This window comes from Mus musculus, chromosome 17 (assembly GCF_000001635.26).
Source record: "Mus musculus strain C57BL/6J chromosome 17, GRCm38.p6 C57BL/6J".
NCBI classification, from domain to species: Eukaryota; Metazoa; Chordata; class Mammalia; order Rodentia; family Muridae; genus Mus; species Mus musculus.
Window position 1 is genome coordinate 44,268,128 of NC_000083.6, and position 25,301 is coordinate 44,293,428.

The window sequence follows — 25,301 nt, forward strand, 5'->3', positions numbered from 1 at the left end:
TCGGGGAGTCTTGCCTTCAGAACTGAGGCACTTCAAGACAGCCCATTCTCTGTTGCATCTTGGAATGTTGAAGAATATACTGACTGGAGAAAAGGATCCGGATAGAAGGACACCGGCTGAGCTGAGTCACAAAATAACAGTGATAACCATTGACCAATCTGGTACAGCCCAGACCCTTTTACTGGGAACTCCCCTTCCACTGCCTGAGTTGAGTGAGACTACAAAGGGCCATGTGAGACCTAGAGATCCTCGTTGTCATTAGTAACTTGAGGAAACTGCCTTTCAATAGGTAAGGAGCCACAGAGAGGGGCCAGGGCCAGAGAGGCACAGAGGGGATTTATGGTGCCTAAAACTAATTCAATAAACATCACTAAGGCAGTGAACAAAATCATACCTGAGCCCTTGAGGAAAACTCTTCAGTTAAGGGACCTGGAAGCTCTAAGCTTAACAGTGAGTCTACTCTGCAGAAAATCCTAATCTAAGGTAGCTGCAGTTTCTGCTTCTCATCTTGTGTCTCTACCATGATTAACACCAACTCCAACCTCAACGCTCCTGACCAGGAATACAGAGCTACAGGTTAAGTAACTGACCAACAGGGAGCGCGATCAGAATGTACACACCGTGTGTTGTGTTGCAGTAATGATGCAAGGACACAATTAGACTTGTTATTAAACTTTAGCCCTTCCATTTCTAGAGCTTGTTTGATGGACAGTTGAAATCTCTCCAGACCTAGTCTTCTAAGGTCTCCATCATTGCCTCAAGCCTCTTTGTCCAATATCTTTGGTCTTCCAGGTCTCCAAAGAGTTGTTTGAAGTTAGGACTTGAAATGTCTTCTTTCCCTTTGTGTATTCCTTCGCATCCCTTGGACAATGCAATTGACCAAATTTTAACAAGTATACGCTGTGTAATTGTCATTTTTAAAAATGCCAACTTGCATTTGCCTAGGAAGAGAGTTTCAGCTTAGGATTTACTTCGATCAGGTTGACCAGGAATTATACTGATTATTGATATGAAAAGATCTAGTCTACTGTGGGTGGCACCATTCCCTAGGCAGAGGGAATATTTGTTTCTCTCTGCTCATGACTGTGGATGTGATATGACCAGTTGTTTCGGGCTCTTCTTGCCTCTGTGACCTCCCTGCAAAGATGATCAGCAATTCCTCACCTCTATTGCCTTCTATCACTATATTTTAGCAGGACAACAGAGATGAACCTAAAATATTGTGTTATATTTTTCCTGTTCCCACTGTGATTGGTTTTTTGCCCCACTATATCCCTGAAAGGGCTAAAGGGATTTAAGTAAGCAAACAAACCCAGCCTGAAATGCGATCACATTGGGGAGAAAAGCATAATAAGTATTGTCTAGTATCCACCCTCTGTTTTAGCCCTTGAATAGTCTGGTAATCCCATCACAGTCTAGACAATCACTGAAGGGAATTCAAGCATTTTTCCCAGCCCTTCTTACTCTGTTCTCCCAAACTGGAAACACAAAGCAGATGATGAAGAGGAGTTCAAATGCCACACCAGGGAGAAGGAAGTATTGAGAAAGCCTCTAGCAGGTTTCCAAACTTTCCAGGAAGTGTTCAGTGGCATTGTCTCAGACTGGGGTCCCTCCATTGTCTCAAACAAAAGATCTCCTATGCAGAGACAAAAGTGGGTTATGTGGGAGTGGCTAATTAATGGAAGACACATCTGGGAATTCAGGAGAAGGATAACAGGCCTCCCAGCTTCTTGGGGTGCCAATGTCCCTCTTGTATTTGCTGCCACATGGAGCAGCTGGGACTCCTGTGAGCTCAGGAGCATATTGTATATCAGTCTTGGTGGGGTTGAGGAGCAGGGATGATGTCACAGGTACATCACAGGTACATTAATGACCAGCCATGCATCTATTCTACAACTACCCTGAGGATTCAGGTGTAAAATTTCCATGTCACCCCTCTGTGACTAAGAGGGTCTCTGCTTCTGTGGGTTTAAATGAATTATTTGCTAATTGATCAGGACAAGACTATAAAGGTCTTCTGCCACTTCATCATCCTTTAGGTATTGTTTCTTTGAGGTTACAGAGGCCAAAAGAGGAAGTTAGATTCCCTAGACCCAGAGTTACAGGTGGCCATGAGTTGCCTGATGTGCGTGTTGGGAAACAGATCCCAGTTGTTGGTATAGCAGCAACTTCCCTGAGACATCGCTCCAGGTCCAGGGTTTGTGTCCGGTATACAATCATGCTATTAACCACCAGGAGTCCAATTGTATGTGTCGAAATGGCAGAGCAATGACGAGAAGCGACTCAGCATAGTCTACTTCGAAGTGTCCATGAATGTTTTTGGTAAGAAGAAAGCTGACCCTTCTTTTGCTCTTCCTTGCCAGCCCTTGAGAGAGGCTTGACAAAGGCGCTGAGGAAGCTGGATGACTACCTAAACAGCCCTCTGCCAGAGGAGATTGACACCAACACCCACGGGGACGAGAAGGGGTCCCAGCGCAAGTTCCTGGATGGGGATGAGCTGACCCTGGCCGACTGCAATCTGCTGCCCAAGCTGCATGTGGTCAAGGTAAGATAACCTTTTAATAACATTTGTTTATGAGGAATCTGGACAGCTACTATGTGTCTTTTAGGACACTCATGCTTTTTCTACCCTTCACTGAGGATAAGGCTAACCCATTGCTCAGCAGCAGGGTAGATTTATTACTTCCAGCTTTAGTACTGAGCTAGCCACATAGATGTTCCTCCAATCAGAGCACACACCACTTTGAGGTAAGGCCACTTAGCTGAACATCTATGCATAAGTGTCCAACTGCCCTGGGTTAAAACTGGGGAGAGAATCACTTGCTTCTAGGGCAGGCCAATGCAATACTTGACTATGAAGATATTTTGGGCTCAGGGCCAAGCTAAAGATCTCTTGTAGGTCCAGCCAAGTACGTCACTTTGAAGTTATTAATTATTGCAGGCCCCACCCACCAAATTGTGCTTTCTTCTTCTTTCCCTGAGGAATAGGCAGAACCACTGGGGATGCATGATACCTGCTCAGTCACACAGTGTCATAGTGATATAACAGAAAGATCAGAAGACCCAAGTTCTAATTCATCGTTTGCCACCAACTAGCTGGGCAGACTAGGACGAGCCATTTGATCTTTTAGGATTTCATTATTCTTATGCATAAAAGAAGAGGTGTGGATCAACTCCCTCCCCCTGCTTTCTTTTCCTTCTTTCTCTCTTTTCTACTTCAACATGTATGGGCAGCTCACTTAAGCATCCTTTGTCAAAGTAGGCAAACAGAAGACACTCACAGGGTCTACCTCATTCTCTGAATGTCTTGGCTCCTTCTAGCCCTAAATGACTAAGTTAACCCCTTGTTCTTGGAGACAGTTTAGCAGGTTTCTAGTTCTGGGATGCTGGTGATCAAAGAGAGGATCTCCTGAGAAGGAGCAAAGGCTGAGCCTGGACTCCTGTCTCCTTGGATTTCTGCTGATCCAGCTTATCAGATTCGGCGACCTGGCAAACCTCTGCAGTGCAGAGAGCATGAAAGGAAGCCAAGGCAGTTTGGCCTCAGATGCAAAATATAATCCAGGCTATAGGAGCTAACTGCTTTCATATGACACAGAAGATTCAGAGCATGAATATGCAAGTTCTTCTGAATATCAGAGCTCAGTGCACCCTCGATCCTACCTGTCTTCCTTCTTATCTATCCCCATTCCAGGATGCTGAGTGGCTATGGCTCACACTTCACTGAGAGCCTGGTCCCTGGATGGTCTTTTGCTGGCTCAGTATAGTGGCCATTTCCTCTGTGAGGGAACTTAGAAGAAAGATCCACATTTAAATGCAAATATGGATTCTTTAATCCCATGTCTGCTGTTTTCAAGCTAATAAAGATAACCCAGAACACATATTCTAGTTTGCTTTTCTGTTGCTCTGATAAAAAAAAAAAATGGCCAAGAGCAGCCTGGAGCTTTCACGTCCCAGTCTGTCATGGAGGGAACTCAAGGCAGGAACCTAGAGGCTGGAACTGAATCAGGGACCAAGGGGGAATGCTTCTTACTGGCTTGCTCCCCTCGGCTTGTTCTTGACCTTTGTTGTATGGCCCAGACCTACTTGCCTAGGAATGGTACCACCCACAATGGGCTGGGCTCTCTTATATCAATTAACAATCAAGAGAATGATCCCAAAGACATATCCACAGGGCAACCTGACACAGTGCCTTCTCCCAGATGACTCTAGTTAGTAAAGTTGACAAAAACTAACCAGTACAGTTCTTACTTAGCACTAAGCTGGAAACTCGGCTCTACAAAAGACAAGGAAGCAAATGAATAAACAAGAAAAGGAAACCCCAAATTAAATTGCTAGCATTAACAAAATATGAGTTTATCAGTGTAAAATATCAGCCCCAGCCCCTGTTTCTTTGAGATCAGTTGACACAAGGTCTAAATATTGTTGTGCTCAAATTTGAGGTCCTCCAGCTGGTATCTCTTGAGTATTTGGATTAGCAGTCCATGCCATCATGTCGAGCTTTGCACACTATCTCTTAGTAGATCTGCTCACTTTACTGTGCTCCATTTTTTATTCCACCTCGGTAACTCCAGCTAGTTCCTTGGATCAGATCATTATAGTTGCCTAGATTTGTTCTGAGCCAAGACAATCCCTTCTCAAAGACCCCTGGTCAAACTGCAAGGCCCTCCTAGTACAGTGTCCAGAGGGAGGTCTTAGGACAACTAGTGGTTTGTGTTGATTCAAGCCGGTCACACTCATACAGGAGGATAGAACATTGTGGGTGGCTTCTTTGGTACTCATCATCAGAAGAGAATAATCTCGTATCAAGAAGTTCTAAATCTTGAACACTGGGAAAAACAGATGCTCCTGGAGGTTCCCACTTTCTAAGGTGGCTACTTTCCCAAGGAAGCATTCTGGAATTCCAGAGATTTGTTAACATGGAGCCCTGCAGGTGTGGGTCCAGCAGAGATGAAACCCGGCCTGCTGAGGTGAGATGGATAGTTGGCTGTATGGGGAGCTGATGTTTGCAGCCGAGTCCCTGCTGTGTCCTGTTCTTTCTGGGCTGGCACATTGTAGTTGTAGGTGTGTGGGCAAAATAACAGACATGCTTCGATGGCTGCTATAGAGATAAACTACAGACTAACTGGAAAGGGTATATGCCTCCTGCCCTGACATTTAGCCTTGCTGCAAGGTAATAGTAACTTTTCTTCAGAGCCAGACAAACTTTCCTGGTGAGGCACAAGTAGAGTGTTCACAACCCCAATGTCACAAAAACAAACAGACAGACAGACAGACAGACAACAAATTGGGGATAGATGTGGAGATGAGCATAGGTTTTGAGTCATTTTCTAGCAATGGAGAGATTCTATGGAGGAGAGGGGGGGGAATCACAGATTGCTTTCTACACAAGAACATGTGGCCATCCGTAAAACCTGAGACCAGAGACTGGAGTAGTTGAGGTTCATCTGCCCTTTCTCAAAGGGAAGAGAGATGGTAATGCAACAATTTTGAAGGTACCTCAATCACTATTAGAGGGAGAATGGGCATAAGGACAGAGAACCCCTGTAAGATGATAACTTTTTTGAGTTTGCATTAATATCAAACACCCAATGAAACCCTGGGCAGGTGTGTGTAGGGGCCAGTTTCCCTTTCCGCCACAGACAATGACATTTTCAGGTGCTATAGGAGGCAATTCTTGTCTATCTGAATTGGCACAGAGAAGCAGGACAAAGTCAGAGGAACTTTGAAACCGAGGCAGTTTCTTGGGTCTCTCCAGATGTCAGAGCACCAGGGTATCCTTCTGTGAGTGTGGGCAGTAGAAGTCACAGGTTAATAGCTGGCAGTTGGGATCTGGTGGCATCTGAGTTGCAGTGGCTTTTCATCATCTGCACAGGGCTGTGTGGGAAGGAGAGTGAGGGGAGAGCAGAAGCTGTAAGTAATGTTCCTAATTACTCAGTGGGTAGGCATCTCACGATAGTCCCTATAATCCTCAGTGGCTCCTCACCTTCCTAATGCTATGACCCTTTAATGCACTTCCTCATCTTGTGTGACCCCCAACCATAGAATTATTTTCATTGCTACTTCGTAACTGTAATTTTGATGCACACACAGGGAGAGGGGTTGGGTGGGAAGTTTCGTTATATATATCTATATGCACCTTTTCTGATACTGGGATAACTGAAGATACCAAAACTTAGATTCAACTGTTTATCAAAACATTATTATTGAATGTCTGTGCCTCACCTTTCTCATCTGTACATTAGGGACACAAGCCTTGCAGGATTCTTTAGAGATTTAGGTAGCTTTGCACCCAGTTCTAGGTAGCTTAACACAGCACCCAGTGTTGTCAGTTGGGCCAGTGTTGTCAGTTGCCACAGTCTACATAGTCGTTAACATTAGGGAAGGGTCTAGAAAGGCCAAGGCTGTGCTCCCTCCCTGTCCTACTGTTCCTCACAACCTGGGGAGGAGAAAAGGATGTGGTTGTCATCCTTTTGACTCAGGACAGAATGTGTCCTGTTGTTGTACCAGAAGCTCAGAACTGGAATGAGAGATGGGAAGAAAGGTGTCCTCCTAATGGCTTTTCATGCAGCAGACTGTCATTGTCTTCTTGGCATCATTTCCTGTGGACTCCTCATGACCCATACAGCAAGGAAGAAATCCTTGCGTGGCTGAGCTGGGGGTCCCTGAGCAGGAAAATATCAGACCCCATGGTTTGGTGCCCTCTGCCACCCCCAAGAGAAAACAGAGAAAGTTAGAAGCAGAACCCTGGGAGAGATTCTGCTCTCTGCTGCCCCTGCATGACCCTGAGGGCTACAGGAAAGACTAATGGGCAGGTCCCAGGGAGCAGTGAATAAGAGGTCCTTTGTTAAAAAAATATATGAAGAATGTACTGATATTGACACAGCCTTAAAGCAAGAGCAAGGACCTCTTGTTTGCAAGACCCTGGGAGCTTGCAGATATGGCTAGTCTTTCTACCCAGCTTCTCTTGGCCATGCTGTATGCAAACATACCTGATATGCACAGCCACCCATGAAACCATGGTCCCAACACCTCCTAATGTTTTGTTTCCTGCCTTCATGCCATCATTTTCTTGTCATCTTTGCTTAGATTGTGGCTAAGAAGTACCGAAACTATGACATCCCAGCTGAGATGACAGGCTTGTGGCGATACCTCAAGAATGCCTATGCACGGGACGAGTTCACCAACACCTGTGCAGCTGACAGTGAGATCGAGTTGGCCTACGCAGATGTCGCCAGGCGCCTCAGCCGATCGTGAGCTTGGCTGTCTGGCCCAATTTCTGCTGCAGAAGAATTCTACTTCTCCCAATGGCTTTCAGCTCTACAGACTCTTCTTCCCCATTGCCTTGGGGAAACATAAAAAAAAATTAGGCCACATCTTACTGGCACCCCTGAACTCAACTCCAGCCTTCTACCTTCTAAGATCAGTGCCATCCTTCTGCCTTGCCCTGCAGGAGCCTGGCAAGCAGAGGACACGGTGGCAGATTTTTTTTCCACCTGCTGGTCTGATCTAGGGTCAGTGTATCTGGGGTCAGTGAATCTGGGGTCAGTTTGCAGAGCTCTCATGGGATTGTCACCGTTCCCTTCTGCCAATATCATAATGCTTTCTCAGATGCGCTAACAACTTGAAATGCCAGCTTCTCTCTCCCCTCGTTCCTCAGCAAATGCAAGGTGATGGACAGATACATCATCGTCAGGGAGAGATCTATGCCTTGATTGGGGAGACAGTGGTTGGGGGGACTCAGCTGGGTGTGGCTCTAGCAAAACAGTTCCAGATGCTCACTATTTCTGACAGTGGGCCAGATGGAGACACCCCCAACACACAATATACCCCAGTTTTCTGGTGCAATATGATTACATCCTGGCCAGCACTGACCCAAGTTTTCCTCCTGTCTCCATTTTGCCACAAAGGCAGTCGATTTATAACTCTAAACCAAGGTGACCCAGATAGGGAGAGACTTCTGGGAAGCAATATTGATGCCAAAAGGCCCAAACAGGGTCTACAGCCACAGGGGTCACTGGCTGAAGAGTAGTCGTCCACTGGAGATCACATGAGAGTGTGTGTGTGTGTGTGTGTGTGTGTGTGTGTGTGTGTGTGTGTGTGTGACTGTGTTCTTCAGTGGGTAGCTTTGGGTTTGAGCAAGCGAAGGAAGTGGAGGGATGGGAGGAAATAAAGTTCTATTTGAGTTTGACATAGCCTAGAAAACTTTTAGAGCAGTCTTCTCTCTCATTATCTAAATCTTGGATTGGTGTTACGGCACCCCTACCAACTGTAGAGCAGACTCCAACATCAGCCAAAAATGTCTTCCAGGCTCTTCATAGTCACTTGCAGATGTGGGTTGCCACCTGCCTGTGCCCTGGCTCCCAGTTTCTTCAGCCTCAGCCTCTGATGAAAGAGAAAGTCTATTAATGAATGGTGTGATCGTGGGCTACCTTAGGAAGAAAGCCCATGGGTCTTTCTGACTGGGAAGCCACAACTTGAATTTGGAAATTATGGACTGCCTTGGGCTTGGGTTCATTTTCCTGTCAGCAGGCTCATCTATCAGATTTTCAAGGAAGAGAAAACTTTTTAAAAATTTCTTTATAAACTAATATTTCTCTCTTTAGTAATTCTCCTTGAGTTTTACCTACAACTCTCACAGGGTGTGACCATGAGAACCTAGGCTGATTAGGAACTATGACAAATCAATCACTCATTAGCTCTTCCTCTACCAGTGAGCTAGTGAGTGCCTAGAAGAAATCCATCACCAGGACCTCAACTCCAACAATCCCGCTTCTGTGTCACTGACAGTGGAGGCGAGGCTCCTGAGGGCCGGTAAGGCCCTGGTCTTGGCTCATTGCTCGGGAGGGTGGAGCAGCACAGATCCTTTCCATAGAAATACAACATGGTTTAACCCAAGCAGTCACTGAGCCCTCCTGCCTCTAGGGATCTCCAAAGCAAAGAGTGACCATTGATCCAAGGAGGGAGGAAGCAGGAGGTCTCCCTAGCCCACTGGGGAAGAGGACTCTGCCTGCTAGAAGTTTATAAACCTGAAGGGGCTTTGAAGAGGCAAAATGAGCCGATTCATTTCCATCGCTACAGGAACCTTTCCACGGGCTCTCCATAAGCTACCCCTGGGGATGTTTAAAAGTGTAGCACTGCTGAGGGAACAGCACTTTTTTCTTCAGGGAAGAGCCCTCAATGGGCCTCTCGGGGAAGCAGAACTTCCGGAACCATCCGGAAGGCCGTTTAATTAAAAGAAAACCATGCTGTTCTCCGGGATCCTTCCTAGAATTTACAAGCAGGCAGGGTGAACTCACGCAGCTCACACCCCTATTTTCCAAAGGTGGGCTGGTGTTAAAGATATGAAGACTAGCGTGCATGCTGAGGGGCCTCAGAGGAAGGGGAAGAATTTTCCTCATGTGATGCTCTGAGCCCAGCAATCGGCATGTCTTTTAAAAACAAACTTCCCAAGCCGAGTCGATGTTGTTTCTAGACGGTTCTCCTATGGTTGAGTTAGTTTCACATACATCACAATATTTAGGCAATGTTGGATGCTATAGGATCAATCAGAACCCCTTTAAAGAGAGGCACGATTGTAAATGGGAGGCTTTCCTCAGTACTTTAATGCAGATGTAACTTTAATGTTATCAAATAACTATAATGAGACTAACCAATGTCTTAGGACACAATTATCATAGTATGTAAAAAAAATAGCAATAAAGTCAATGATGATTACCTACCCCACCCCCTCCAAGGAGAGTTTTCTCTGGAGGCTCTAGTTTCTTTGGACCTTGGTCTTAACCTTGATATGTATATGGTTTACCATCTGCAGTCACCCTGTGTTGAGGTTCCAAGTCCCAGCTCAGACCATGTGGAAGGGTTTGTAGTGTGGACTCTACCTGCAGAAATTCTGGATAAGAGCTATTCCGGTAAATGCCAGTCCCCCAGGAAGCATTTGGATGTCAGAGAAAAGGAAGCTATGTTGACAGAGCTATTGTGTATTCTTTTCTCACCTTGGATTGTCACATGACAATCTTGTATGTATGAAACGTTAAGTGCAAAGCAAGACAGACAGACGGGGTCTGACTCAAAATTACTGAGCTGAGTGTACCTACCTATTTAAAACTGCCCACTTCTTAGGTTGATCCAGACAGAAGACATTCTTAGGTTGATCCAGAGAGAAGATGTTATTAACTATCCACAATAAGATAGAAAGTGAATTGTTTGCTTGTTTAGAAATATAATTTCATATTCTCCTGAAAAAAAAGAAAATGTCCTGGTAAGTTCAGGATCACAGTCATGTGTCTATCTCACAGTTTAAATGAGGGGTCTAGGTAGCCTACTGGAACCAAACAAATCAGTTGCAAAGTAGGAAATGGTCACTCAGTTTATTTAGGCAGTCGATCCCAAACTAGTTCTAGCTTCCTGGTAGGTGGCAATGTCCCCACTGGTCCCCTCTAGTGTTGGTGGGAACAAATAGGCTCTCTTTTTTTTTCTTCAAAACCAAACTGTTCCAAAAGTGAAGTTTGGGGCAGAACCTGCTGGTACCTTCTTGTGAGGTTCTTATGAGGTGAAACAAGAACAGTGACTAGAGGGGTGGACATTCTGCAGACAGGTAGTCCTAAGCAGGTTAGAACCATCATGGAATGAAACATGCCTGGCACAGAGAGACGTTGCTGTTGACAAGTTCTGGGGACCTTCCAGGCCCAGGTAAATTGTATTATGAGGGAAGTCAAGGCAGAAGCCGTGTGTCCATCTAATAAAAGTTCACCATCGCTAAAAGAGTTTGCATCTACAATCAAATCCTTCTAGAAGCAGTAGGTGTCTGGTCGGTAGGTACTTCTGGGGTTTCTGTCCATTCTTCCATGGTCTAGGAGTTAGCTCAGCTGCAAGATGAGGCAGGATACTAATGTGGCTTTGCTGGGAAACATGAAACACTAACTCATGATTGAAACTAAATTCAGTGATTCTCAAGGATAACCTTTTGAGATCTACATGTTTCTATCATCCATATTCATATACATTATATCTATATATGATATTACAAAGAACCTTTAGAAAGGGTGAAGGAAAGAAGTGTGCTCATGAGGCCTCAGACTCTGGTGTTGGGAGAAGATTTGTGATCTTGTCTTTGGCCTTGGGGCCCTTCTACAAATAAGCCAATGACTTTGTATCCACTGCTCTTTATCATTCAAACTAACAGCTTGTGCCTGAATTATAAGTGTATTTTATTTTCCCTCTACCAATATTTCCCTCCCAGCCTTGCTGCAAGCTACATTCATCTCATTATTATGAATGAGTATAAATCAAACTGCCCAATCTTATTTAATGTTGTTTCAGGATATAGATCTATTGTTCATTATCACCACATGCACCAGCAAAAATAAAGAAAATGTTATTCCAATATAAGGTTTGACTTAAACCGTACTTTCAATAAAATCAATCTAGTGTTTGGTAAAAACAGTTTTGAAGACATGGTATTTTTGTATATAGCTAGAGATGTCACAACATCAACTGTGAATATATTTATAGGAGATAGAAGGGTAGGATCAAGCTTGGTTATAGAGTGTTTGCTTAACATACGTGAAACCCTGGGTCAGATCTCTAGCACTGCATCAACCAAGCATGGTAGCAAACACTGGTAATTCCAGCACAAGGGAGCTGAAGTCAGGAAGACCAAGGTCAGCTGCATAGCAAACTGGAGGCTGGTCTGAGACCCTGTCTCAAAACAAGTAAAATATTCAGCTGATACTTGAATTTCTCCCCCCTCCACCCAAGTCACCTAGTTTTTTTTTTTAATTTTATTTTATAAGCTGAGGAGTTAACTGATTGGCAATTCTAATACATTGTATGTAGGGACACTCCAAATGATGGTAACATATTTTTTGAGACCTTTAGCTTGGGTGAGAACAGACCTTGCTTTCAAGCCTTACTCAATGTACCACGCCTTTGACTACATACCAAGTCAAGTGTTTTCTACTTATCCTTGAGCCAGCTGTAAATGCATTTCCTGGTCTTGATTGGTATTGACTGATTCAAATAAAGTTGGTTTATTTTCAAATATTACAAAAGAGATCACTGGGCTTCTTTGGGGGTGATGGTTTTGCTGTTTTAGATGACAATATATATATTTTAAAAAAACCTCTCTCCTTTTCAAATAAAGCTTATTTAGTTTCACACAAAATAGGGCCATTTCCTTAAAATCAAAACAAAAAACAAATATAAAGGTTTGACGGGAGTGTGGTTCTGTGTTAGAGTTGTGTAACATGTCATAGGTTTGATCCTCAGAATAGAAAGAAAAAAATCGAAAGAGAGAGAGAGACAGAGACAGACAGAGGGATAGAGACAGAGAGACAGAGACAGACAAAGAGGGAGAAAGAGAGCAAGAAAAAGGGAGGAAGGGAGATGGGACAAAGAAAGGGAAAGAGGAAAGCAGAATGGAAAAGGAAAAAAGGGAATAGGAAGGAAGAAGCAGGAAGTCAAAAGGCTCGTGATGTAGCTGTCCCAATTCCTGTTTGTTTGTTTGTTTGTTTGTTAATTAAGACGGATATAAGCTCATTGAGGGTGCATGGGTAAAATAAATCATTATACCCCTCCAGCCACGCTTTCCATTTCCTCTATGCATTGTCATACTTGGAGGTAGATCAGGAATCTATCCATCTATCAATCTATCAGCTTTCAATTTACATGTGCCCCAAACCCTCTCCTGTCTCTCATGAGCCCCATCACATCCCCAGCCCTAAGCGTGCAGTCTTAGCATCCCATCACCGTCTCAGGGCTGAGGTTTCCAGGGTCTCTGAAGCCAACACAATCTCCAGTGAGGCCACCCGTGAAGTATGGTTCTGGTCATCTTGTAAAGTCTCTGTGCGGTAAGAACAGCTTGCAAGAATCTTAGAAGTTCCTGACTAGCTGCTGAGGAAGGGCAGTCTGAGTCTCAGGGCAGGGGCATCAGGTGCTACTGACGGCCAGATGACCACTCCCATTGTGTTTTGGGAGAGTCTGATTGGGTCAGGCGATAGTCTCCCATCCTTCTCCTGCCTTACATCATGTGAATCTATTAAAGCTCTCGTTCTCAGTAGTCAGGAAATCAGCAATAACGTGTACCTGACCTGCCAGTTGGCTTCAGAGTTGGGCAAAATGGGAAGGAAGCTCTGCCCAAGAAGTTCTGGAGAAAATGTCCTTTTTCTTAAGAAAAAATAATTCTTTACATCACTGCTCCAGGGTGCCTTCTCCCTCTCTCTCTCTCTCTCTCTCTCTCTCTCTCTCTCTCTCTCTCTCTCTCTCTCTCTCTCTCTGTGTGTGTGTGTCCCAGATGTGTTGTTGCCCTTAAAGGGCTATGAGGTAACTAGCCCTAGTACAGAGGCAGCACAAAGCAATGGAAACCACTCAGTAGGAAAAGGTCAGAAGACCTTGAACCCGAACCCCATCCTAACTCTGGACTCCCTATGCTGTAACTCATCCCAGATTATCCCAAAGTGTTTTGATTGTTTGGTGCTTACCCCTCCCCCTCCTCCTCCCAAGGTATCCTGTAGTGGCCACCTTCATAGTTACTAGACAACTAACACCCCATGTTTCATTGCACAGATGCAGAACTGGAAACTAAAGAGTGCATGCTGGATCAAGGGAGATTCTATCTCTCCTTAGCTAAATCATAAAGAAACTAGGAAGCACAGGACTAGGCTGTGGTTTGAGTTTGGAATAGATGCCATTGGCTTATGTGACTTGGATGGTTGTGGAATTTTTAGAAGATCTTCACTAGGAGAAGCAGATGATCGTGTTCAGGCATTGAGGCGTGTAGACTAGGCTCACATCCTCTCTGCTCCCTGACAGCAGTTGCAGTGTGACCAACAGTCTCAGGATCATGGACCCCATGCCTTCCCCACAAGGATGGACTGGATTCTTCTTAGACTGTAAGCCAAAACAAACCCCTCCTCTCTTCATTTGCTTCTTGCAAGGTATTTGGTCCTAGCCGTAAGTTAAGTGGTGGCTACAATGTATAATGGCTGTGCACAGTATTGAAGAGGTTTGAGTCCTGTTGCAGAGAGTCTCCAAAAGGTGATCTTGGAAACAAAGGCAGCTCATACTCAAAACCTGCTGAATTCTATCTCTTTTACTTTTATTTTTGATTAGTGTGCGTGTTTAAATGTGATATATTCTCATGTTTGTGAGAGAGGGCATTAGGTACCCTACCCCATCACTATCTACTTTTTTGGTTTGTTTTTGAGATAGAGTCTATCCCAGAACTAGGCTAAGAGCCAAAGATTCCCAGAGATCCTCCTGTCTCCATGATATGCACTTCTGAGGTTACCAACGTGTGCATATCCACACCTGCTTTTTATGTGGTTGCTGGGATCTGAACTCAGGTCCTCAAGCTTGTGTGGAAAAGTGCTCCAATCTGTTGGAGATTGGTTCTAATGCTTTGATTCCATCATGATTTTGCATGGCCAAATGCTGAAGGTCCTTGTCCCCAATTGGTTTGTGGTTGATCAATGAAGATGCCAGCGTAAAATTATTGGGCAAAGGGAGACAGGAAGTGAACCTTAGATTTTCTCAGGTTAAAACTCAGGGGAGAGAAAAGGAAGGTTGTGACTCAGGGAAGAAGGGTGGGACAAAGGAGCTGCAGAAAAGAAAGTCAACCATCCATGTGAGAATTCAGGTGAGTGGCCACTGGCCAATTCTCTGATTGGGCCTAGGGTAGCAGAGGAAGGTTTAGGAGTGCCCAGACTTTTAAAATTAACTGACATGTGTGTGTGTGTCTTCCATTCACAAATCCAAAGAGTTCCTGGGTGGGTGGCTTTAAGTGCACGACCCTCTGGGAGTACAAAATGGTGTAGCCAGAACTCATTGCTACACTTATTCACTGGGCCATCCCTGCAGCCCCTGATTCTGTTAGGTCTAGAAGCTGGGCTTCCCACACATAAAATAAAGTGATTTTTTTTAATTAGGGAAAAGCATAGAGTGTCAGACTAAGAAGGCAGGCAGCTAAGGCTGAAGACAAGAACATAATTCTACTCCAGGGGCAGCTAGTAAATTATTCTTTGATCTGGAGGAGGGACTGTTTTGTACCCTCCTTTTTCTGAAGAAGTTACAAACTCCTGTGTCTGAAGACTATGCAGTCTCTGATGAAGAACACTTATTGACAGCTAGGACTTACTTTAAACGGAATGACAGTGCATACTTGCGTCTCCTATGATCCTCCTACATACAATGAACTCTGCATCATCAGGCAATGAACAGGACCCCAGGCTCTGCCATCAAGCTCATCAGTCTGCTACTACTTAAAGGAGAGAAGAGTCAACGTTTGAAAACTTTGAAGATAAAGACTACGAGTGAAGAGGTGGAAGAGATGAGTCTCTGAGAGAATCTGAGTCCAGTTCCCAAGTATACAGCTTGGGCAGCTCACAGCCACCTATATCCCAGATGCAGTGATCTTAGAACATCTCTGGCCAATTCTAACACCTTCACTCATTTTATATTACCCCCTGCCCCCCACATATATAACTGGAAATAAAGCAAACATTTAATTAGAAAGAAAAAAAAATTTAGGTGAAAATAAAAACTACTCCATTTACCCTTATTTACCCCCATTTAACCTGACTATCTCAATGCCACACATTTTCTTCGCTCCCAACTTACATATGCTTCAGAACTGGACCACCTAAGATGCATAATATAGATACAGAATAAAACCAAATAACATTTCACCTAGGGAGCAAAGCTTCATTTCCCACCATTTGTCATCTACCTGGAAGTGACATGAGTCTCCATATGTTAGTCAGTCCTTGTCACATTTTCCGCAATTAAATCCTAATCTTAAAAGCAAAGAGTGGTCTCTCTAATTTTTGTTCTTAAAAATCAATGTTAGAGAGACACACCAGTAAGGTAAACTGTGCGCCATCTCCACGTCTCTCTGTGGGATTAATATTAGAAGTGACATAAGTAAGTAAGCATGCGTACTGTAAGATTCCTGATACATGCTGCTAAAATTGCCTCTAGAATGTTCTGTCATGCTTCCTCCTCAGCAGAAATATGAGAGTGTCTCTTCCCTCACATCATTGCCAGAAAGGGTTGTCATTGTTTTTCAGTTCTATTGCATTTGGCTGGTGTATGTTGAGAGCTTTCCAAAGTACATTGATTCCTTTGTATTTACTGTTAAGGTTCCCAGTCTTTTTTTTTTTTAAGATTTATTTATTTTACATATAAGTACACTGTAGCTGTCTTCAGACACACCAGAAGAAGGCATCAGACATCATTACTGATGGTTGTGAGCCATCATTTGGTTGCTGGGAATTGAACTCAGGACCTTCGGAAGAGCAGTCTCTTAACCGCTGAGCCCCAAGGTTCCTGCTCTTAAAGTAAGGGGGCACTTTCCTTCTACACGGCCCAGTTGTCATGGATCATGAAGCTGCCACATTCGGGAATCAACTTAGCATGGACTGCTCTTCCTGGCAGCTACTGTTCTCCTCAGACTTCCAAGGACATTTTGAAAAACACTGCTGTGTAGATTTTATTCTGTTATTGAAACAAGATAAAACATACAAAACAAACAAAAAAACAACAACAAAAATACCCAAAAACGTACTTTAGACCACACCCAGGCCACCCTAAATCTTGTCCATGAGTTTCCCCATCACCATTCGAGGTATAGGGGGGTCAGGGGATCTTTTCTGACTTGCAGAGTTGGAAACAGTGCATGGGAAAGCATTAGATTTGTAGAGATAGGTTTTTTTCCCTAGGAAAAAAATCTACAAGAACCTCTCAGACCTTGTTGATCTCTCAGTGTATAGAATTAAATCAAGTCCATCCTCATGGCTGATGAGCGTGGACAAGCTAGGAGATAGCTGCAATGTTGGCTGGCTCTGCTCCAGGGCATATACAAGAGTGACCCAGAACTATAAGCATCTGTATCTTGGATAAGGGCCTCCAAGGTATTGTAGTCCCTCAAATAAGAGCCAAGATACTGCAAAGATTTGATGAAATCCTTAATTAGTGCTGGAAGGAGACTTAGCAGGAATGGATTGCCTTCCAGAAAATAGCCTCTCCAGTCTTTCCCAGTGCCCCATCAGGTCATCATGAATCCCAGAGCTCCATGAAGAGTATCTTGTGTCAACAACTTGTGATCTTTACAGACTCTCAAACATGCCAAGATGCTGCTGCGATTTGGTCCTAAATTTAACAAGATGCCACAGAACCCACAAACAAAGACTAGGAACCAAGTAACGACTGTGAGGAATCACAAGAGTTTCGCTGAACCACCACATAATAAAGGCTACAGCCAGGCCAAGTTCAACATCCAAAAGAGACACAGATTCCCCAAAGCGACCGTGTGGTTATTTAATTCTAGAAAAGGGAACTATACAAGAGTGTTGAGGAGGATAATGAAAAGAGCAGTTAATTCTAAACTGCCCACTGGAGACGATTTTAAAATGCTTATTTTAGTACCTTACAAGGAGCTCTAAAGTCAATAATAAAAGACCTTGTAAATGCATCAAGGTGGAAAGCCAACCAGACAGTTAGACCATTTGACCCAGAGTTACACTGGAGGAGGGAATGGGATCGAAAAACATGAAGAATGATCACCATAGATCTTAACTCTATGAAGGCAAGGAAAGACAACACAGTTATGACTTCACTTCCCTTTATGAAGAACATGTGTGCTCACAGACAAAGAGACTTGATGGACTGAGGCTAGGGTATAGCAGCCAAAGGTCTTCTGAGGGTGGCACAAAACAATAGCTTCAAAGAAGAAAAGCTTTCTTACTAATGGCCGTGAAGTCCCCCATGCAGGCAGGGATGGATACCGATTTATACCAACAGAATAATGAATTCAGAACACTCATTATTACTTGGATCTTTGACTCTCTTACCTATGACTACTGTGGCTAAGAAACACAGGAAAAGTTTGGGTTTCCATTGGAAAAACCTCTGGCCTGGCCGAGATACACAGGACAGGCCCCACCTGGTGCACAATCAAAGAGAGATGACTCCTATTTACAATCCTGGCTGCCCAATCACAAGACCTGTTAACAAAACTGTCATTCACCCTGTTAAATGTATGCCCCTGGATTCTCACATGCTAAATTGTACATATTTATATTCTTCTAGATTGTTCGGATATTTCTGTAATGTCATCTCTGCTTCAGTTATAGATGGGATCTGAGACTTACAGTAATTGCACAGTTAACAGTGTTTGTAAGTTATCAAAAAGCCAGGATTCCAACCCAAAGACTGTCATAGCGATCTTAAATGTGAAACTGAAATGGAGAATAACTCTCCTTAGGCAGAAAGGAAAGAAGTACTGTGCTTAAATCCACTGGCTAGAATAGGGATCGGATAGCAGCGTGAAGAAGCAAAGCAGCTGAAAGTTTGTATTCTGAATGGGAAATGTCCCTCGCAGGCGCTCGCGGGTTTGAACCCTTGGTCTCCAGCTGGCAGTTCTGTTTGGGAAGGTTGTAGCTTTAGGAGGTAGAGTCTTGCAGGAGGAAGTGCAATGTGACCAGCCAGTTTGCTGGTCCTTGCTCCTGCTACCATGTCTTTGCTGTCAATGATGGGCCATATCCCTCTGTAACTGTAATTATTTCTGGAACATAAATAGTTTCTCCCTTGAGTTGCTTTCTCAGTATTTTATCACAGCAGCAAGAAGTAACTATGTTTCAAGTACAGATGACTTTAAAAGTACTTTAATGTCTGTGCTAAGTACAAAGGAGCTTCATCGGCTTCACTTGTTGCCATGTGCATTTCTATCAAGCAGATATTTGTTTATTTTTAATTCAAAAAAGGAAAACATGCACAAAAGAAAAGAAAATCCATTCAAGTCAAAGTGTTACAATGAACATTAGGCAACTCTCCTGCCTGAAACGCTCTCATTGCATTCCACAGGTCATGAGTATTCATGATTTTATGCATGGTTATTTACGTTCAGAATTTTAAATGTCAGCACACTTCTGTTCTAACCCTGACTCCTAAGGAAACATGAACACAGAGAGAGAACCGACCACAGACCAAGATAACAAAACCACTGAAGTCCAACTTGGTAAAACCAATTATTTTATTTGGGTTATTTACAGGAGTATAAATGAGGGGCGACATACAGGAACATGTATAACGTACAAACAACTACATCATCAAAAGCTTGCCCCACAATGGAACCTGGAACCCTAAAGTTCTCTTCATAGCTTACAGGCATCTCAATGGTTAGAGAGTCTCTTCTCCTTAGCAAACCTTAGTAAAGCAGGAACATTGTGAATCTAGTCAATTTCAGGAATTCCCCCAGATTTCTGAGTTTACTTTGTGTCTGTATGAGCTTCCTTCCTGGATGAAACATTTTAAATAATAGGAAATTGTTGTAAAACACACATATTCCACTTGATGCAGGCATGCTCTTTTAAGAGCAGTAAGGTATGGAGATGAATACACACACATAAACTAGATTTCATTTTTTTATAAAAAAAAAATGAGAGCATCATGCTTTTGATCTTGCAAAAGTGTAAACGTTACTTTCATTTTTCTGATGTAATTGTTGTCTCTGGGGCTTCCTGCCTCAGTCTGCTAACCTAGCCCTAGGCCTGGAAGCTTTTAGCTTTCATACAATCTAATCTAGGAACAGAATGTTTTCAGCCTCTGAGACTTACTGCTGAATAAGCTCACCATTTCTAGTTCTGAGTTCTGACCAGGTGGTTCAACTCAGCTGTTCTGCCTCAAACTCCTCTCCATGCTAACTGATTCAAACCGGCTTCTCTGGCTTCTCCTGAATTGCTCTTCTTGACCTCAAACTATTTCTATCAATCTGTTCTAATCTTCCGGCTCATCTCATTCTCTTGTTCATTCTGTCTTCACCTATGTCGAGCTTGTTCTATCTCTCTACAACCTGTCTCTGGACAACTGTTCCAGTGAAACTGCCTTCTTCCTTCTCTCTCTGCACTGCCCCTCAAATAGCTTCCCTTTCCTTTCTCTTCTTGTGAGAATTGGGCATATCCTATTCTGTCAAATCTTCTGCTGGTTTGTCACTTTGTTTGCTACTCAGTTAGAAGTCACTTTAAAACATGGGTGCTTAATTCTACAAACTAACTTTACTTTCATTGTTTGGGATTAAACATGAGTACTAAGGGCAAGTCTGTATTCCAGCCAAAGTGATTAAAGGTGTGTGTGCTAAGGCTCTTTCAGTAAGTAACACAATTTCAAATTTCACAGTGTGATCAAATATCATGCTACAAATGTGTGCACACATATGCATGTATGCACATACACACACCTACGCATATGAGAACTTTACATATTAATGCATATTTCATATTCTATGTAATATTTCCTAATGTTTCACTTTGTGGTTGCAACTTCACTGAACCTGTTCACTCTTAAAACACACTTAAGTGGCTTCTAGTTACTGATTATTGAAGTACTTCATTTGTGTGTATATCTGTAACTACACTCATGTTAGGTATTGACAGAGGCCAGAAGAGGGCATTAGAGTCCCTGAACCTGGAGTGACATCTAGTTGAGATGTACATGTGACAACATGAAGGGGCTGTACTAAATGCCACTCTAAGTATCTCAGAATACATATGAGAAAATATGCATAGTACAAGTTCCTAAAAGTGTGATTAGCAGGCCACAGAGATATGCATTTAATTAACTACTGTTGTTTTAATTTCAATTAAGAAATATACTTACATGGTTCAAATATTAAACTACTGCAATAAGATAAATATTGGGAAGGTTCGAATTCCCAATTTGTTTAATAACTTTCTTTGTATCTTTCTTCTTTATGCAGATGCAAGACATATTCTGAACCTTCTTCATGAACAAAAGTGCTGTTTATGATACACACACACACATATATACACATACACATATACATATACAATCTTCTAGAGAGCTTGCTATGTAGTGAATGTGCTATCCCCACATTTATATGTTGATCATTGTTGTCCAGTCCAGTATGATGGTGACAGGAATATGACCACTGAGAGAATAATGTGGCCTGTAAACTGGATCAGCACCATAAGAAGAATAGCCATAAGGTGCTGGAGGGATGGATCAATTGTTAGGGTCACTGGTTGCTCTTCCCAAGGAACTGCCTTTGAGTCCTAGCACCCACATGGTATCTCACAACCGTGGGTGTCGCTCCAGTTCCAAGAAATATAATGCCCTCTTCTAGCTTCTGTGAACATATGGCATGAATGTAGTTATAGACATACAAGCAGATGAAATACTCATACATGTAAACTTTAAAAAAAGAGAGAGAATAGTCATAAGAATAAGAAATTCTCACGCCTCCCTCATGGAGAACACAAAGATAAAAAAGCTAACAGAAAACAGTAATCTTTGTTTTGGACTCCCCAGCCTCTAGAACTTGGAGAAAAAATGTTCTGTCATTCATAAGCCATCCAACATATGTCAGTTTATTTTAGTAGCTCATCTATTCTGAGACATGTCCTTCCATACAAGCACATAGGGACCGCCCCACTTTTTATAGCTTCATACTTCTTCATGGTGAGTTTGTATGTCATATTTCGATGAAGTCCCCCTAATGGACAAAAAAACATACTAAAATTTTGTAATTGTGAATTTGGTTTTGGTATTAGTTACTGTTCCTGTTGCTTTGATAAAGTAGGAGAGCAACTTAAGGGAAAAGGGCTGATTTTGTCCCATAGTTTAATGGTAGAATCCATCATAGTGGGGAAGGCAAGGCAGCAGGCATTTGAGACCGCTGGTCATGCTGCATTTTGCAGTCTGGAAGAAGAGAGCAAAGGTTACTAGCTAATGTTCAACAGCCTTCCTCCCTTCCACGCAGTTCAGTACCCAAGTTCCTCAAAATGGTACCACCTTCTTTTAGGGTGTGCCCTCTCACTCCAATTTTCTAAGCAAGATCATCACTTACAGTTACTCCCAGAGACTAAAGGAATCTAAGTAATATACCATAAATGTGCCTGGAGGTGTATCTCCTAGGTGATTCCAGAGCCTGGGAAACTGTCAATCAATATTAACCATTACAGGTTATACCAGAGGGTATATAAGACATACCAGAGTCTTAATGAAAAGAAAAGAGAAAGAGAAAGCCACCATCCTTCAGAGGATAGGTGAACCCTAAGCTTGAATGAAGATATACTCAAACTTCCACTGTGTCCCAGCTAGAGATCTGATAAATCAGGAAATTACCTTTGCTTTTCAGCCTATCTGTATGTTATAGGTTCAATATTCTTTCCCACAAATGCTGTGCTTGAATCCTAATGCCTGATACCTGTGTATCTGGCTTAATTTAAAATGGTTTGTGGCCACTGTGCTGATACACACCTTCACTCATTGCCCTGATGAGGCTGAGGTAGGAGGATGTGGGATGTGTGTGTGTGTGTGTGTGTGTGTGTGTGTGTGTGTGTGTGTGTGATTGAGAGAGAGAGAGAGAGAGAGAGAGTGAGTGAGTGAGTTCAGGGTTGGGGTGAGAGAAAGGCAAAGAGAAAAGAAAGATGGCTGGCTTTGTGGATATTATCAGATTGAAATGGAGGTTGGTATCACTGGCTCTTTAAAAGAATAAAACATTGGAAGTTGACAGAGGGAGCCATGTCAAGACAAACAGATTGAAGATACGCCTTTAGAAAGGAACGTTTGGATCTACAAAAGCTGTGAGACTGAGATTCTTCCTTTAGAAGCCTCAGAAAAACACATCACAACTGATATCCTGTTACCGGTCTGCTAGCATCTAAAACTGTGAATGACACACTTTGTGTTTGGCTTGGCTCTCCACAGTGGCGTTGTGTTATAGCAGCCATGGGAAGCCGATACACCGTCTCTGGTCACGTGTGCACTCATTTCTAAGTCTGCCTTGCATCTGCCACTGTCCTCGCTTCTCTCCTAGTACTCCCAGCCTAAACAGAGCATGTTCAAGCACCTCCAGAGAGTATGTTTGCTGTATTGAAGACACAATTTTTAGCATTTAGTGTCCTGAAACCCGAGACTAAGGAGCTGTCCTAAGCATGTATGCATTCTACTGAAGGAGGCACGGAGACTAATCTGATGCTCCCAAGATAGGGCATGCAGCTCCATTTATTTGTAAATAATTCCTGTTGTGCACAAGGCTTCTCACGTGTTGCTCTGCCTACACACCTATGAGAAACATGTCTTCTTTTGCTTCCCCAACCTCGTCACACACGGACCCAATCTTCTCGTTTTGTCCACCCTAATTCTTCAAGCTTTGCAACAACTAGAAAGAGAAAAGGCCTATGTTCAAAGCTTTTTTTACTTTTCCTGAACCACCTGGAAGAGTTACCTATTGGGCTATCTGTTTCAGTAAATAATAATAATAATAATAATAATAATAATAATAATAATAATAATAATAATAATAAAATGGCACCACCCCATGCTATTCCCAGCTACTCTCTGCCCCCACCCCCCTTTTCTCGGCCTCTAGGCTAGCCCCATGGGGCAGTCTTCCCAGCTCTGGTTCCCCTGACTCAGAGCAGCCTGTTCCTTCTCAGCCATCTACCCCCTGCAGCTAGTTGTCACAAATCCCCTTAACCCAGTAAGTCAAAACTCTAGAAGCTGATAATTAATCAGTCAGATTTATATATCAATAAATTTTCAACTCACAAGATGCCCACACAATAATTTCAGAGCCAATTGATAATGATACAAGCTGCCCACCTTTAGACAAGTTATCCCAATTATTCTATTCTTTTATGACATTCATAGCTATTTAAAGCCACGTGGAATCTAGACTGTCTTCCTCTTTCTCCATCTTCCTTCTTTACTCTCTGTCCTCATTTCCTGCCCCTCTATCTCTTAGCTCTGCCTCTCTTTTCCCTGTCCAATCACAGGCTTCTTGTTATATTAATATTTAAATTAACTGGGGGGGGGAAACTCTGCTACAGTTCTCTGCTAGATTGCCTTTTGGGGCATTATAGACTGGTCATGGGTTCTTTGCTAGTTCTCAAAGAACATAAACCAAAGTACCCCATTCTGTCCCATAATTACAGTGTCCAGTTACTTCTCATGAGCTATCAATAAAAGGAAATCTGTTGAATGACTGCTCAATGGGTGGCCTTGAAAGGTTTAAGCTGTCCCTTGAAGCAGGGCTCATGAAAGTGGTCTATGCAGAAGTGATGTAGGTGGTTGTGGGCAGGATGCCTCCATTCTTAGTGGAACTGTTGAGAGCACACATTTCCCCTAATGGAGGCTATATAATGATGTCCTGTGGTTCACCTTGTGATGGTACTCTGGATGTTGAGTCCAAGCTGGAAGTAATGTCAGGACTCGAGGAGGTGGTCATGGTGGTGATAGTGGTAGCAATGGTGGTTGTGGTAGTGGTGGTGGTGGTGGTGCTGTTGCTGCTAGTAGTGGATGGACCACTCCTAGTGCTGATGTAACAGAACCCCAGATCTTAACACAACTGACACCATTGTAGAAGTACCATTCTTGCCTTGGAATCCTGCATATATCCAGCAGTACTTGCCAAAACAAGAATAAAAACTTCTGTGAAAGTCTTTAAATGTACCAACCTTGCGTTTTGGCTTCTGTAGTGCTACTTCTGGCCAGCCATTATTTATTGCTAACTGAAGTATGTCAACCCAGGATGTGTGTTTTGGGATTCAAAGCTCATTCTGAGAAGGCTCAAGACTGTACTTGGGTGCCCAACACTCAGTGTGCTTGCTGACCAGCTAATAAGAACATTCTATTGGCCTAAATCCATGTCCAAGTAGTCTTCTCTGGTGGATACCTTGCAACAGTAGCTTGTGTGTGTTTAAAGGCTTCCTTCACTTGGCATTGAAAAATATCAGATGTTCTTCTAGCCAATTGTTTGTACTCTTTAATTATTATTATTATTTTTTTTGGAATGGGTGGGTTTATTTTACTTTTTCATCTATTAAAATTTTTTCTATTTTAATTGGATATTTTATTTGTTTACAATTCAAATGTTATCCCCTTTCCCAATATCCCCTCTGCAAAGCCCCCCATCCCATCCCTCCTTACCTTGCTTCTATGGGGGTGCTACCCCACCCACCCACTCACTCCCACCTCACTACCCTAGCATTCCTTTACAACAGGATATCAAGCCTTCACAGGACCCTCCCATTGATGCCAGATAAGACCCTTCAGCTCCTTCAGGCCTTCTCCTAACTCCTCCATTAGGGTTCCTGTGCTCAGTCCAATGGTTGGCTGTGAGCATCCACATCCGTATTGGTCTAGATCTGGCAGAGCCTCTCAGGAGACAGCTGTATCAGGCTCCTGTCAGCACTTCTTGGCATCCACAATAGAGTTTGGTGTTTACATGTGGGATGGTTCCCCAGGTGGGGCAGTCTCTGGATGGCCTTTCTTTCAGTCTCTAT

The 25,301-nt window shown here is 43.2% G+C and overlaps 1 protein-coding gene across 2 annotated transcripts in view; it reads left to right on the forward strand.

The window, feature by feature from the left end:
- The window catches only part of Clic5 (chloride intracellular channel 5), a 145,408-nt gene extending 133,366 nt beyond the window's left edge, over positions 1-12,042 (forward strand). The window contains exons 5-6 of one of the 2 annotated variants that reach the window (XM_006524135.4): positions 2,364-2,545; positions 7,087-12,042. In XM_006524135.4, coding sequence (XP_006524198.1) covers positions 2,364-2,545; positions 7,087-7,254 — 350 coding nt within the window. In that variant the 3' untranslated portion in view covers positions 7,255-12,042. The remainder of the gene's footprint in view (positions 1-2,363; positions 2,546-7,086) is intronic. The other variant, NM_172621.2, reaches the window with a different exon arrangement.
- The last annotated feature ends 13,259 nt before the right edge of the window (positions 12,043-25,301 follow it).